Source organism: Pteropus alecto, unplaced genomic scaffold (genome assembly GCF_000325575.1).
Source record: "Pteropus alecto unplaced genomic scaffold, ASM32557v1 scaffold5, whole genome shotgun sequence".
Classification (NCBI taxonomy): domain Eukaryota; kingdom Metazoa; phylum Chordata; class Mammalia; order Chiroptera; family Pteropodidae; genus Pteropus; species Pteropus alecto.
In genome coordinates, this window is record NW_006441953.1 from 9400079 (window position 1) to 9414805 (window position 14727).

At 36.4% G+C, this 14727-nt stretch overlaps 1 protein-coding gene and 1 pseudogene across 1 annotated transcript in view; one reads left to right on the plus strand and one right to left on the minus strand.

The window, feature by feature from the left end:
* The window catches only part of TLR1 (toll like receptor 1), a 7523-nt gene extending 507 nt beyond the window's left edge, over positions 1 to 7016 (plus strand). Inside the window, 2 exon segments of the mRNA NM_001290161.1 lie at positions 1364 to 1460; positions 3791 to 7016. Of these exon segments, the coding sequence (NP_001277090.1) occupies positions 3858 to 6236 (2379 nt within the window). The 5' untranslated portion in view covers positions 1364 to 1460; positions 3791 to 3857 and the 3' untranslated portion in view covers positions 6237 to 7016.
* Positions 2315 to 2433, minus strand: LOC112485542 (annotated as a pseudogene).
* Positions 7017 to 14727: the final 7711 nt, after the last annotated feature.

A 14727-nucleotide genomic window follows, 5' to 3' on the forward strand; every position in this document is an offset into this window, starting at 1 on the left:
TGCTGGCATAATACAACTCCTGTTGTTATGGGCAAGTTTATATAGTTTCTTCTCTCAGTTGGTGCCATGAGCTATTCTTGTCTGTTTATTCAGACCACTGAAACTGTTCTATGGTGCTACTTGTGAGGTGAAATTGTAAGTTTCCAGAAATGTTTCCCAGGCATCACCCAATTTGATCAAGAGAGTTGAAAGTGAGTGCGTCTTCACAGAAAGCAAAAGTTCATCAAACCACATAGGAAACAAAGCAGGAAAGCCTTTCAACTTGTTCCAATCTTTTCAAAATGTGGTTAATAACTAGTTGGCCTGATTCAGAGACGACTCCCTTAATATTTGCCGACTGAACTCAGTGGGCTAGACTGATTGAGTGGGCATCATCCATTAAGACAAGTTGAAGTCCTGATTTGATGCCCGCAAGTCTCTAAACAATGGCAATTCGAACATATCGATGCATCATATCACATACTGGCAGGAAAAACTACCATAATCACAAAAACTGGCATAGACACACCTAAAGATATTTTGATACTTTCAAATTAAAGCATCCTTTTACTAATCAGCTTAGCAAATAATCACTCTATTTGGTAGTAAAATAGTTTTAAGATTCTAATATAGATGAAATTCAGTGCTGGTTATTAGGACTTTGATTTAAAAATATTGATTTTCACTGATTTATCATTTGATATGTAAAATTTAAAAATACTTTGACTTCATAATTACAGGAAAAAAAATGGTTTTATCAACTGACTATAAATGAAAGGACAAAACGGTGGTTGAGCAAATAAAAGACAGTTGAGTCAATTAATTCTGCTAGATATAAAGCTGAAGCCACGCCTTCACTAAATGCTTGGGGACAGACAGTTTTGTAAATTTAAATCTTCATGGTGGTTGCTGTTGTTAAGGAAATGAATACAATATTTGTCTTGCCTGTGGTAGGTTCACAGTGCAGAGGATCTTGTCTCTGCCCCTTGTCTCTCTGGTCACTCTCTGTGGACCATGCCTGACTATACTGATAGCTGCTTCCTTGAACTCTGCAGTTGGCCAGAAGGTAGAAACATCCCCAATTTTAGATCCAGGCTTAGGAATCAATAAGGAACCCTACTCGAGCCTTAAGCCTAAACCACTTTTGCTTCAACCTGCTTTTATCAGTTCTGTTTAGAAGTATTAAGTAAGCACTGGCCCAGCTAGTAATTGGATATCATTTTGATTCTCATCTAAGTACTTTTTGTGTGAGTAGTTCTTTCAGGAACTGGGGAGAAAGAATTGGGAAATTTCTGGGGCTTTCCACCAAATGCAATCAATGCCATAAAAATGCTACTCTTATTTTAATATATATTTTAATGTCTGTGTCTTCTTTCTTGCACAGAGCCTTTTGTGAGTGGTGATGGAGCGGGTGTACCAGGCCCTTTCCTATGTCAGAAGAAATTAGGACAACAAGGGATCACTGGCACCTCTGCAAAAGGGTGAGTCCAAGCTTTGATTCAAAAACTAGGTTCATTTGCATATCTAAATTGGGGAACTTTTGCAACCCAGAGTTGTTTCTGGCACTTGAATTACAGTCATCCTTCAGTATCAATGGGGGATTGGTTCCAGGACCCTTCTCAGATACCAAAATCCTTGGATGCTCAAGTATCTTATATAAAATGGTATAGTATTTGCATGAAAGCTATGCACATCCTCCATTATACTTTAAATAATCTCTAGTTATAATATGAATACAATGTAAATGCTGTATAAATGGTTGTTATATTGTATTATCTAGGGAATAATGATAAGGGGAAAAGTCTGTACATGTTCAATACAGATGCAGCCACCTTAGACCTAACTGTACAGTATGTCAGCAATAATGTAACATTTTTTGAGTATTTTTGATCCGGTGATAATAGGAGGGTGGACAGTATTTAGGTCCTACCCACTGAGAGATGTGAGGGGATATGCTGATACTGATGGCTTGCTCGTCTAATGCAGTTCTAGGGAATTTTGAATAAGATCCTTGAAAGATCAGTTCAAAGTATCTCTTGGGGGGTGAGGGGTGTAGCTCTCCTTAGGTAACTTCTGAGGTATAAGTGGATTGATAAGTAGTGCAAAAAGCATGACCAAGAACAAAACATTTCATAGGGAGTAAATACATATTTGATGAATTTTTAAAAGTTTTCTGAATGAGAGAAAACTATCCTCAAATCTTTCAGTGCTCACCAGCCCCTCATCACTCTCAGAATAGAACCTGGAATTAATCTCTACCTGGTACAGTCTTAGCCCTAACTCCTCTCATCCTTGCTCACTCCATGCTAACATTTTATTATTATTATTATTATTACGCCTACAGCACCTGGTCTTCCTAAGCGGTCTTCCATCCAAGTACTAGCCAGGCCCAACCCTGCTTAGCTTCTGAGATCAGACAGGATCGGGCTTGTTCAGGGTAGCATGGCCATAGACTCCCTGCTAACATTGACCTCCTTATTGTGCCTCAGACAAGCTAATCTCACTCCCATCTCAGGACCTTTCTACTTGCCTTTTCTTTTGCCAGAAATGCTTTCCCCCTAGATCTTCCCATAGGTTATTCATTCACTTCATTCTGGTTTCTAACCCAATGCCAACTTTTCACAAAAGCCTTCTATGACTAATCAATCTGAAAAAACCACCACCAACCACTGTTACATACCTGCCATTATTCTTGATTAATTAATTTGCCCTGCTTTAGTTTTCTGTATAGCACTTATCACTACATGAATTTATGTTTAGGCATTTATTTGTTTATTTTCTCTCTCCCACTAGATAATAAGCTCTTAGATAATTAGGATTTTACCTTGTTCACTACTTTATCTCCAGGTCCTAAAAGATGGCCAGCATGTTATCAATAAATACTGATTGAGTAAATAAATGGATGAATATATAAATGGATTTTCTGAGAGACCATTTATTATGATCTAATTATCTTTGAATAAGACCAAAGTTCGGCACCAAACTATGTGTAGTAAAAGGTGATGTAAGAAGAGTCTGAATTCAACCAAATGGGAAGAGAACTCTTGAGAAAGCCATGGAAAAGTATGTCAAAGGTAGAAAGTATACTGGCTGTGGATCCAAGCTTGAGTTCTAAACGATCTTGGGATGGTTGGGGTCAGAGGACTTTGTGAATATGCAAAACCATCTGTATTAGCTTTCTGGGACTGCTGTAACAAATTCCCATAAACTTGGTGGCTTAAAACAATAAGAATGTATTTTCTCATGGTTCTGGAAACTGGAAGTCCAAAATCAAGGTGTCAGCAGATTGTACAATCTCATGAGCCTCTTCCAGCTTCTGTGGCTGTTGGCATTCTTTGCCTTGTTGACTATTTCACTCCAACTTCTGCCTCCGTCTTCATATGGACTTCTCAGTATCTCTGTTGTCTCCTCTTTTATCCCTGTCAAATACCCCTCTGCCTTTTTTTTCTTTTCTTTTTTTTAATAAGGATACTTGTCATGGATTTAGAAACCACCTGGATAATCCAGTATGATCTCCTCATCTCAAGATCTTTAATTAGCTCTACAAAGACCATTTTTCTGAATAAGTTAACATTCACAGTTTCTGGAGATGGTTGAGAAATGGACATATCTATTGGGAAGGTGGTGCAACTCAAGTCATTACACCATTAGAGGCAGTATAGTTGTTTATCAATATGTGTATTTCCCTGGTTTCAGGTTGTTTGACTCCAAAGAATGTAGCCTTCATTTTATGAGTCTCTAGCAAAGAAAGGTTTAATATTGCCCATGCATAATTTAATGCAATCATTTAATGTGGATTTTTTTTTTCTAGGATCTGTATCTCTACCAAGATGCTCTGAAGAATAGAATATTCCCTTAGGAATGTCTAGTGTTACAAAATGACTAAAACTAATTCTACTGTGTTGCATTTTGTCATCATCTTCATGTTAACACTTATGATCCAATTATCTGATGAAAGCGAATTTTTAGTTGACAGATCAAAAACAGGTCTCATTCATGTTCCCAAAGATCTATCCCTGAAAACAACAATCTTAAATATATCACAAAACTATATATCTGAGCTTCGGACTTCTGACATCCTATCATTGTCAAAGCTGAGGATTTTGATAATTTCTCATAATAGAATCCACTATCTTGACATCAGTGTTTTCCAATTTAACCAGGAATTGGAATACTTGGATTTGTCCCACAATGAGTTGGAGAAGATTTCTTGCCACCCAACTGTGAACCTCAGGCACTTAGACCTCTCGTTTAATGCATTTGATGCCCTGCCCATATGCAAAGAAATCGGCAACATGTCTCAACTACAATTTCTGGGTTTGAGTGCCACACAGTTACAAAAATCTAGTGTGCTGCCAATTGCTCATTTGCACGTCAATAAGATTTTACTGGTCTTAGGAGACTCTTATGGGGAAAAAGAAGAACCTGGGAGCCTTCAGGACCTTAACACAGAGAGTCTGCACATTGTTTTCCCCACAAGAAAGGAATACCACTTTATTTTGGATGTGTCAGTCAGCACTGCAGTAAGTCTGGAACTATCTAATATCAAATGTGTAGTGGATAGATGTTCTTATTTCCTAAATGCTCTGTCGAAACTTCAGAAGAATTCAAGGTTGTCAAGTCTTACTTTAAATAACATTGAAACAAATTGGTATTCTTTCATTATGATCCTCCAGTTGGTTTGGCATACAAGCATAGAGTATTTCTCAATTTCAAATGTGAAACTACAAGGTCACCCTGACTTCAGAGATTTTGATTATTCTAACACTTCACTGAAGGCTTTGTCTGTACACCAAGTTGTCAATAATGTATTCAATTTTCCACAAAGTTATATCTATACGATCTTTTCAAATATGAACATCCAGAATTTCACCGTGTCTGGTACAGACATGCTCCACATGGTTTGCCCATCCCAAATGAGCCCATTTCTGCACTTGGATTTTTCCAATAATCTCTTAACAGACATGGTTTTTAACAATTGTGGAAACTTGGCAAGGTTGAAGACACTTAGTTTACAAATGAATCAATTGAAAAAACTTGTAAATATAGCTCATATGACCAAGAAGATGAAGTCTTTACAACAACTGGATATTAGCCAGAATTCTCTAGGGTATGATAAAAGTGAAGGATATTGCTCTTGGACTATAAGTTTATTAAGCTTAAATATATCTTCAAATATACTTACTGAATCTGTTTTCAGATGTTTACCTCCTAGGGTCAAGATTCTTGATCTTCATTCTAACAAAATAAGGAACATCCCTAAAGATATCGCCGGTCTAGAAGATTTGCAAGAACTCAACATTGCTTCCAATGATTTAGCCCACCTTCCTGGGTGTGGTAGCTTTAGCAGCCTTTCTGTACTGATCATTGACAATAATGCAATTTCCAACCCATCCGCTCATTTCTTCCAGAGCTGTCAGAAGGTTAAGTCCGTAAAAGCGGGGAACAATCCATTCCATTGTACATGTGAGCTAAGAGAATTTATCCAAAGGATAGGCCAAGTATCAAGTGAAGTGGTAGAGGGTTGGCCTGACTCTTACAAGTGTGACTATCCAGAAAGCTATAAGGGAAGCCTACTGAAGGACTTTCACGTGTCTCCGTTATCCTGCAGCACAGCTCTGCTGATTGTCACCATTGGGGTCATAGGGCTGGTGTTGGCTGTTACTCTGACTGTCCTCTGCATCTACTTTGATCTGCCCTGGTATCTCAGGATGGCGTTTCAGTGGACCCGGACCCGGCGCAGGGCTAGGAGCACACCTTCAGATGAACTCCAAAAAACTCTCCAGTTCCACGCTTTTGTTTCATATAGTGAGCACGATTCTTTCTGGGTAAAGAATGAATTACTACCAAACCTAGAAAAAGAAGGTATACGGATTTGTCTCCATGAGAGAAACTTTGTTCCTGGCAAGAGCATTGTGGAAAATATCATAAACTGCATTGAGAAAAGTTACAAGTCCATCTTTGTTCTGTCTCCCAACTTTGTTCAGAGTGAGTGGTGCCATTATGAACTCTACTTTGCCCATCACAATCTCTTTCATGAAGGATCTAATAACTTGATCCTGATCTTGCTGGAACCCATTCCAAAGTATTCAATTCCTAGCAACTATCACAAGCTCAAAACTCTCATGGCACAGAGAACCTATTTGGAATGGCCCAAGGAGAAGAGCAAACATGGACTTTTTTGGGCTAACCTAAGAGCATCCATTCTTATTAAGTTGATGGAGCAAGCGAAGGAAATAGATCACACATACAGCTAAAAATATTCCCCTTTTCACTGTTGCTGCTTTTGGAAGTTCCAACGATGCCTTCGTTTTGCATCAACACAAATCTAAACACAATTCTGAATTGATAAAATAGATAAAAATGCATACTTTCAGGCCTCAGTTCACCACGTATATGTGGTAACAAAAATTAATGAAATGATATAATTTTGATTTAAACAGTTACTTTCTAACACATGAGGGATTCACCTGTTTCTTTGCTGGGATGGAATTCATTGTCCTTATCATCTAATTAAGAGAAGCACCTGTTCAAACAACTTCAGTGAAATATGTTCCTGTGTGCCAGCGTTAATGTTAGACTGCTCCATGCCTTTATGCCTGTAGCCGATTTCTGTAGCCGTTGGTGCATTCCTCGCTTCCACTCAGCATTTGCCTCTCCACGTTGAAGACTGCCTATTGCTAATGCTGGAGACACTTTGCCTGAGGGGCTTCCTGACCATGAGCACCTGCTTGGCCCACATAATGGGCGATTCAGAAGTCCTGGAGGCCGTGCTAGAGAGTAGCCCTCCACCAATATCAGAGAGGGAATTGGTGGGCAAACATCTCAACTTTCTTTCCTGTTTTAGGGGGAGTGAATCTGGGGTTGTACTTTACATTCTTAGACCTAAGTCCCCCAGTAGGAATTCTGATTCTCCACTGTAGAAATAACTTGATAAAGCATTCTTTATTGGCTTCCTTTCTATTCTTATCTCATATCCTCATTCCTTCAAGGGTGTTTGCTGGGATCACCTCTGAAATAAATGACTTTTAGTTGAATATTTGTCTCAGCGTCTGCATCTGGGGGAACCCAGACCAAGAGTGTGTTACATCTCAGTCTGAGTCTAGTTTCCTGTGGCTGGAGGTCACACCTGTCAGAATGGCTATCATCGATAAATCAAAAATCAACAAATGTTGGTGGGGATGTGGAGAAAAGGGAACCCTTGTGCACTGTTGGTGGGATTGCAAATTGGTGTAGCCACTATGGGAAACGGTTTGGAGGTTTCACAAAAAATTAAAAATAGAACTATTTTATGACCCAGCAATCACACTTCTGGGTATTTATCCAAATAAGTAAGTAAGTAAGTAAATAAATAAATAAATAAATAAATAAAAATGAATGAATGAATAAATAAATAAATAAAACCCTAAAACACTCATTCGAAAAGATATATGCATCCCTATGTTCATTGCAGCATTATTTACAATAGCCAAGATATGGAAACAATCTAAGTGCCCATCAATAGATAATTGGATAAAGAAGTGGTACATATACACAATGAAATATTACTCAGCCATAAAAAATGAAATCTTACCATTTACAATGACATGGATGGAGCTAGAGAATATTATGCTAAGTGAAATAAGTCAGATAGAGAAAGGCAAATGCCATATTTTATTTATATGTGGAATCTAAAGAACAAACTAATTAAACAAACAAAACAAAAACAGAATCACAGATATAGAGAACAATTTAGTAATTGCCAGATAGTAGGGTATTTGGGGGGCTGGGTGAAAAAGGTGAAGGGATTAAGAAGTACAAATTGGTAGTTACAAAATGTCACAGAGATGTGAAGTAAAGCATGGGGAATATAGTTAATATGATAATAATCATGTATAGTGTAAGGAGGGTATTAGACTAATTTGGGGGATCACTTTGTAAATTATAAAAATGTTTAAACATTAGGTGCTACACCTGAAATGAATATAAAATAATATTGAATATCAGATCTAATAGAAAAATAAAAATTAAAAAAATAATAAAAATAAAGTCATCATTGATTTAAAAGAAAGAAAGAAAGAAAATCTTAGAAGTGATGGTTTTTCCACTGAGCCTTGAAGGAAGACTTTAACTGGATTTTTCAATGTGTGATGATGAAGAATAGGCCACTCTAAAAGAGAAAGAAGACAGGACTACCTAAGCCTGTCCTGGGACTTGAGTCTCGGTTTTACTGAACCACAAGTTTTATGAAAAATGACAGTGAAATATAAACATTAAGATCATATTGTCAACAGTCTTGAAAATCAACCTATGGAGTTAGAACTTAGGGATATAGGAAAGTCATCATTTAAACATCTATGAGGCATAACATTAGAAAGCAAATTGAAAGTATGAAATATATTCTAAAAATATATGAAAGCTGTTATTCCATAATGGAAGGTGCAAACAGAAATGGATTTTCCTGTTTTTCTCTCAGGTGATTTCACTTCCTGTATTGAACTTCAAGATTTCATAACCAAGTTTCAATTGCTCAGCACTACTTTGCTTTAGTTTTCTAGGGCTGATGAGACCAAGCACAGCAACCTAGGTGTCCAAAACAACAGAAGTTTACTATCTCACAGTTCTGAAGGCTCGAAGTCTAATACCAAGGTGTTGGTGAGGGAAAACCTGTTCTCCACTTCTTTTCCTTGGCTTATGGAAACTCTTAGAAATTCTCTTAGCATATTTTCTATTGCTTCAACTTCTTTGCGGGGCGGGTGGGACTATCATATTTAAGTTCTAAGAAGAACTTACGCCCGTCTTCCCTCTATGCTTGTCTGTGTCCAAATTTCTTTTATTTGTAAGGACACCAATCATCAGATTCAAGCCTATCCTAATGACCTCATTTTCACTAACAACAGATACAATAACCCTTTTTCCAAATAAGGTCGCATTCTGAGGGACTGGAGTTTAGGACTCAAACAAATGAATTTTGCAAGATACAGTTCAATTCATTACATCTTGCAAATCTAAAAAAAATTATTTAAAGGGAAACATGAAGTCAATTAAAGTTTATCTAACAAATCTAAAGATTTTGAGAAGAGAAGTTAGATTGATCCTATATACAAATACCTGATCTCATAAGTAATTTTAAGGAGGCTACCAGAAGGTCAAAGTTCTATTGGTGGAGTTTCCTACCAAAGAGTTCCAAGTTAGGAGATGAAATATTCAGGTCAAAGTATGAACACATATATATAGTAATGAAGTTAAGAAAGATTTCACAAGTAAAATTAAAGGAAATATTGCAGAATAGATAAATTTGCCAGCTCTGATTCAGAATGTCTGGGTTTCGATTCTAACTCCATCACTTAATTATGAATGACCTTGGACAATTTACTTAAACTTTCTAAGCCTAAGTTTCTCTATTTGTAAAATGTACCTTTAGAGCAGCTAGCCTCGACCTTTAGATTTCTAAGTATGATTTAAAGACTGGTCACAGTATGTTTCCCCAAACTGGGTGAAGGAAACTCATAATACACCAAAACCCCTCTCCAAAATTCTTTTAACCTTTAACTCCTCTCAGATCCTCTGACACCTTTTATTGGTTAGAAGTCAGCAATTGGTTGTAAAACCAATTATCTAGTCTCACGCCTCACTCAAGGGCTTTAGCTAAATTTAGAGTAAAACGGTTTCATTTTTATCAGCCTGTTATACTAACAAAATTGCTGTTGAATGGGCATTTTATATATAGTGATAATAGGAGAGCAAAGTAATTTGGTGATATATATATTAAGAGCTTTAAAATAATCACGTTCTTTGACTTGGTAATTCTACTTCTGGAAATCTATCCTAAGGAAATAAGTTGAAATCTGGACAAATATTTATTCACAACTATGCTGATTCCAGGGTTGTTAACAGCGAAAAATTTGAAACACTCCAAATTTCCCACAATAAAGGAATATGTTCGTTTAGTGACATGTTTTAGAACAATTAAAAATAATGTATAAGGTCAAAATGGTAAGCTTGTGTTATGTTATTTTTATACAATTTAAAAAGATAATATATAGGATGGCTTTTATTAACATAAGAAAATGTTTATATCATACTATAAATGAAAAACATAGTATACAAAATTGTATGTACAAGATGGTTTCGATGTGTTAAAAATATACAGAGAAAAAGTTTAGATGAAAATATACAAAAAGTATTATCACTGCTTGCCTGTGCTTGGTGTCTGCTTCTGCTTTTATACTTTTCTGTACTTGAAAGATTTACAACCAACTAACAAAGAAAATGGGGTTTAGGGGATCAAATGGGCCTCAGTCGGAGCTGGAAGTAGTAGAGAATAAAGGTGATAAAGTTGTGCTGAGATCCCGGCTCAGTTTCTCTAAACCTCCTCACCCTTGGATGAATCCTTAACCTCTTCTAGCCTCCCTTTTCTAATCCATATGATGGGCACACTAATGGTACCACTCTTATGTGGTTGTTATAAGTCAGGGGTATTGTGAGTGGAAAGCCAGGTCTGGCTAGTCACTCTAGAGGTGGCAGAGCACAGTGGGTAGGAGGACAGCCCAGAGGCAGACCCCCCATTCTGAATGCTGCCTCTTCCACCTCCTTCTAGTGACCCGGAGTGGATGTGTTAATTCCTCTCTGCTTTGTGCACCTTGGATGCAAAATGAGAATAATAATCATATCTGTCTCATTCTGTTGTTAGGAGATTTAAATGAGCTAATACATGTAATGTGCATAGAACAGTACCTGGCACAAAACAAAAGCTCAAAAATATTAGCTATGATGATGATGATGAGGTCACTATTATTTTGCCACCAAATGTGGAACTGGAGCTGAGCTACTTATTATGTTTAGTCTAGATTGTCCTGGGCTAAGATTAAATAAAATCAGAAAAGACACAAAACTTGACAACATAAAAACTGGAAACAGCTGTGTGTTAAAACAAACAAGCAAATGAACAAACATTTGCCAAAATGGCAAATGGAGAAATAATAAATTGGAAAGTAAACTGGTAGCAAATATCACATATAAAATTCTTTTTTTTTTAATATAAAGAACTAATAAATTAAAAATAGAAAAGTGCTAAGATCCCAACTGATACATTCACAATGAGAACGGATAGCTCGAACCGAGATCCAATTAGAAAACACACATGAAAAACTTCAACCTCACTAATGCAACCCGAGTCTCTCAAAATTTTCTAGTTTGGAGTTACTATTTTCTTTTACTTTCAAGTAAAACTATTTGAGTTCCCAACGCACATGGTTATGGGAATGCAGTCCCTTTTGAGGATTTCGGAGGCATGCTGAATTTTCTGGCTACCTCCTGTGCTCTCTCTAGACTGTTCTCCCCATGCCTCCCCAACACTTTGGACAAGTTCATCACTTGTCTTCCTTGTCTATTCCAGAGCTCTCTTATGGAATTCACCCTCATACCGGTACACAGTCACTTCTCAAATTCCATAAGTTAACACCCAGACAAGAGGATGATACATAATAAAAATTCATTGTCAAAGTTAATCAACAAGGATCCAGGCACCATGCCTTTAAGAGTCAGGGGACAGGAGTGCCATATGGTGAGGATGCAGTCCTGGTCAGGTTTACAAGGATATTTACCTCTCTTCCAAGATAATTTGAAGATATGGGTACTTCTTAGAACTTAAATATGATAGCCCTCCCCCCAAAGAAATTGAAGCCATGGAAAATATGCTAAGAGAATTTCTAAGAAATTAGAACGAAAATATTAATAGCCAATGCAAAAGAAAAAATAGGAAAAAGTAGCCAAAATCTGAGAAATCCACATCCATCTAGAAGGTTTTCCAGAAAGAGAAAATGGAGGAAAAGATATTAACAAAGAAATGAAACAATGAAATTCCACTAAGGACATCAATCTCTTAATTGCCCAGAAAAATGAGTGGTACAAGGCACCTTCTCTTGAAATTTTAGAATACCAAGAACAACAATTCTAAAAGCTCACGGAGAGAAATAATTACTTTTTTTTTTAAGATATAAATGACATCATGTGCAGTGGTGTGCTAGTAAATGTTTAACAACAGATTCTAAAAACAAACAAACAAACAAACAAAAACACTCTAATGACAAATAATTAACATTTCTTTATTACTTTCATAAGTCTAGAAAATTAATAAAACAATAAAGTCCTGAAATATAGTGTTTGCCATTTTATGGTATAAATACTCCCACTATGCTCAATTTCAAGGTACCAATGTGACATCACTAAAGGTGGAGTTGGAAGAAGATGCACCAATGATATATCAGCATATTCTGCCATAAAGATACAATAGTCGTAAATAACCTTAAGAGCATAATAATAGTAAATACACATGAATATACCCAATCTTGTCTGATCTTGGAAGCTAAGGAGGGTTGGGCCTGGTTGGTACTTGGATAGAAGACCATGTTGGAATACCAGGTGCTGTAGGCTTTAAAAAATAAATAAATAAAATAACAATAATAGTAAATTCACAGTAAAATAATTAAGTGATGAGTACTTAATTATTGAGTACCTATTACTTTGTAAATACAGTTTTGAGTACCTATTACTTTTTAAATACAGTTTATTTAATTGCAAATATATATAATATTATTTTTTAATAATGGTTGTTTTAAACAACTGGCTCACAAAAGTCTCAAAAATTAAAAAATAGGCTCTCATGAGCTGCTATAAGCTGGCAGACCTCTGAATATATTGGAAGGCATCTTAGTAAGCACGATTCATTGTGTAATGTTTTTCATATTCAGTCTAAACAATAGCATGCGGTTTGGAGGCAAACAGAAAATTCAGGGAGATTCCTCATGCTAATGTATCTTATAGGATTGAGCTTCTCTATAACTCAGTCTAAGATAAACACTAAACAACTCATTAATAAATTATAATAGTAATAACTGGCACCTGGATGAAAAATTCAGGCTTTCCCTCTTCCTTCTTTACTCAGTTTCCTTTTCCATTCCCTGTTTAACCTATGCATTTTATTTTCTCCCTTCTTTGTGTCTCCATTTCTTTCTTTCTGTCCTAATTTTCTCTATCTTTCGCTATTCTTCCCCTATCTTTTTTGCTTTCTCTTTTTGATCTATCCTTTCTGCTTTTCAAAATCTTCTATTTTCTCTCTTCTTCTTTAATCTTTCTTTAGTATTTGCTTATCTGCCCTCTTTTTTCTCCCATATCACCTCTAATATATGTATTTTTTTTCTTTCTTATCCCTAAAGCCTTTGAGATAATTTCTGAGAACACAGATCCTGATAGATGTCTCTACAAGTAGATCATTCACACAGTTAATGGGGTCAGTTGAGAAAAGGAGCAGGAGCTGGAATCAGGAGAGATGAGGAAATGAGAAATATCAATATTGGCATCACTGAGTAAGATTTTATGGATGAACTAGAGTTCCAGTTTGTTGGCTAATTGTAGGTTGGTCATTTATTAACTTAAGTCTGTAACCCTATTTGTCCAATATGGTAGCCACTAGTCAAATGTGATGCTTGAAATATGGCAAGTCTTACTGAAATGTGCTGTAAGTGTATAACATGTACATGATTTCTAAGACATTGTATGAAAGAAGAATATATATTAATAGTTTTTTATATTGGATAAATGTAAATATTTTTATACAGTGATTAAATAAAGTATATTATTAAATTAATTTTACCTGTTTCTTTTTGTATTTTTAAATATGGTTACTAGATCATTTAAATTATATGTGTGGCTTGGATTATTTTGATATTGGACAGTGCTTCTCTAGTTCTTGATAATGAAATATATACCAGATCTCAGCAAAGTCTTTCATTAGGTTCCCACTACATACTTAGGACCATTTATTTGTTCAAACTAAAAATTTTTGCCCTTCTTATACTCATCAAGTATAGTAAATGAATGATAAACTATTTGAATTTTTTTACCATGTGAAAAATTTGTTATTTTTATTGATTTTTTGGAAATATGATTCAAGAAAAAGAACCTGCATCACTATTTTCTCTTACCGATATTTATACTTAAACAAGAGGAGCTTTACTCAATTAACACATATGTCACCCTAGACTGTGAGATAGCCTGCAACAGCTTTAGGAGAAATCAGCCCAGTCTCTTCCACCCAGTAGGCAACCTTGAGTCATGTGCCTTTCCTGTCTGCCTGGATTAGTGACCGGGGCCCTATCGAAGGCAAGATGTAAAGTAGACCAGGAGACTATTGGGTGGTCCATGGGTCTTGTGACCAATACAGATGCTCCATTTTGGATGGTGATACAAAGTTTCAATCAGCTTTCTTACCTTAGGGGAAATATGCTCAGGATGAGCCTCTGCCCTACCCATAGCATAACGGTGAAAAAAGGCTGTAGGAAGAAATAAAAGGCAGAAATAAAGAGAAGCTGAGCGTCAAAAGAGAAGCAAATTCAGAAAGAGGAAGCGTCAGAGAGAAGCTGAGTCATAACTAGAATACAAAGTAGACTTTTCTCATGTTGGAGGGTACACCAGGTGGCCTGACCACCAAGGCCACCATAGTAGCCACTGGTCCAGGCTACCATTTTTTCAGGGCTCTCTGAGGACTGGCAATATAAGGCTACGCTTCGTTACTTTCTGTAGTCTCTTTAAAATAAGCCTTCATTCTACTGGGTGTTTACTTCCAAAGACTTGAAAACCCATATCCGAAAAGATATTTGCACACCAATATTCATAGCAGCATTATTCACAGTGGCCAGGACATGGAAGCAACCAAAGTGTCCTACGATAGATGATTGGATAAAGAAGCTGTGGCATATATATTATATA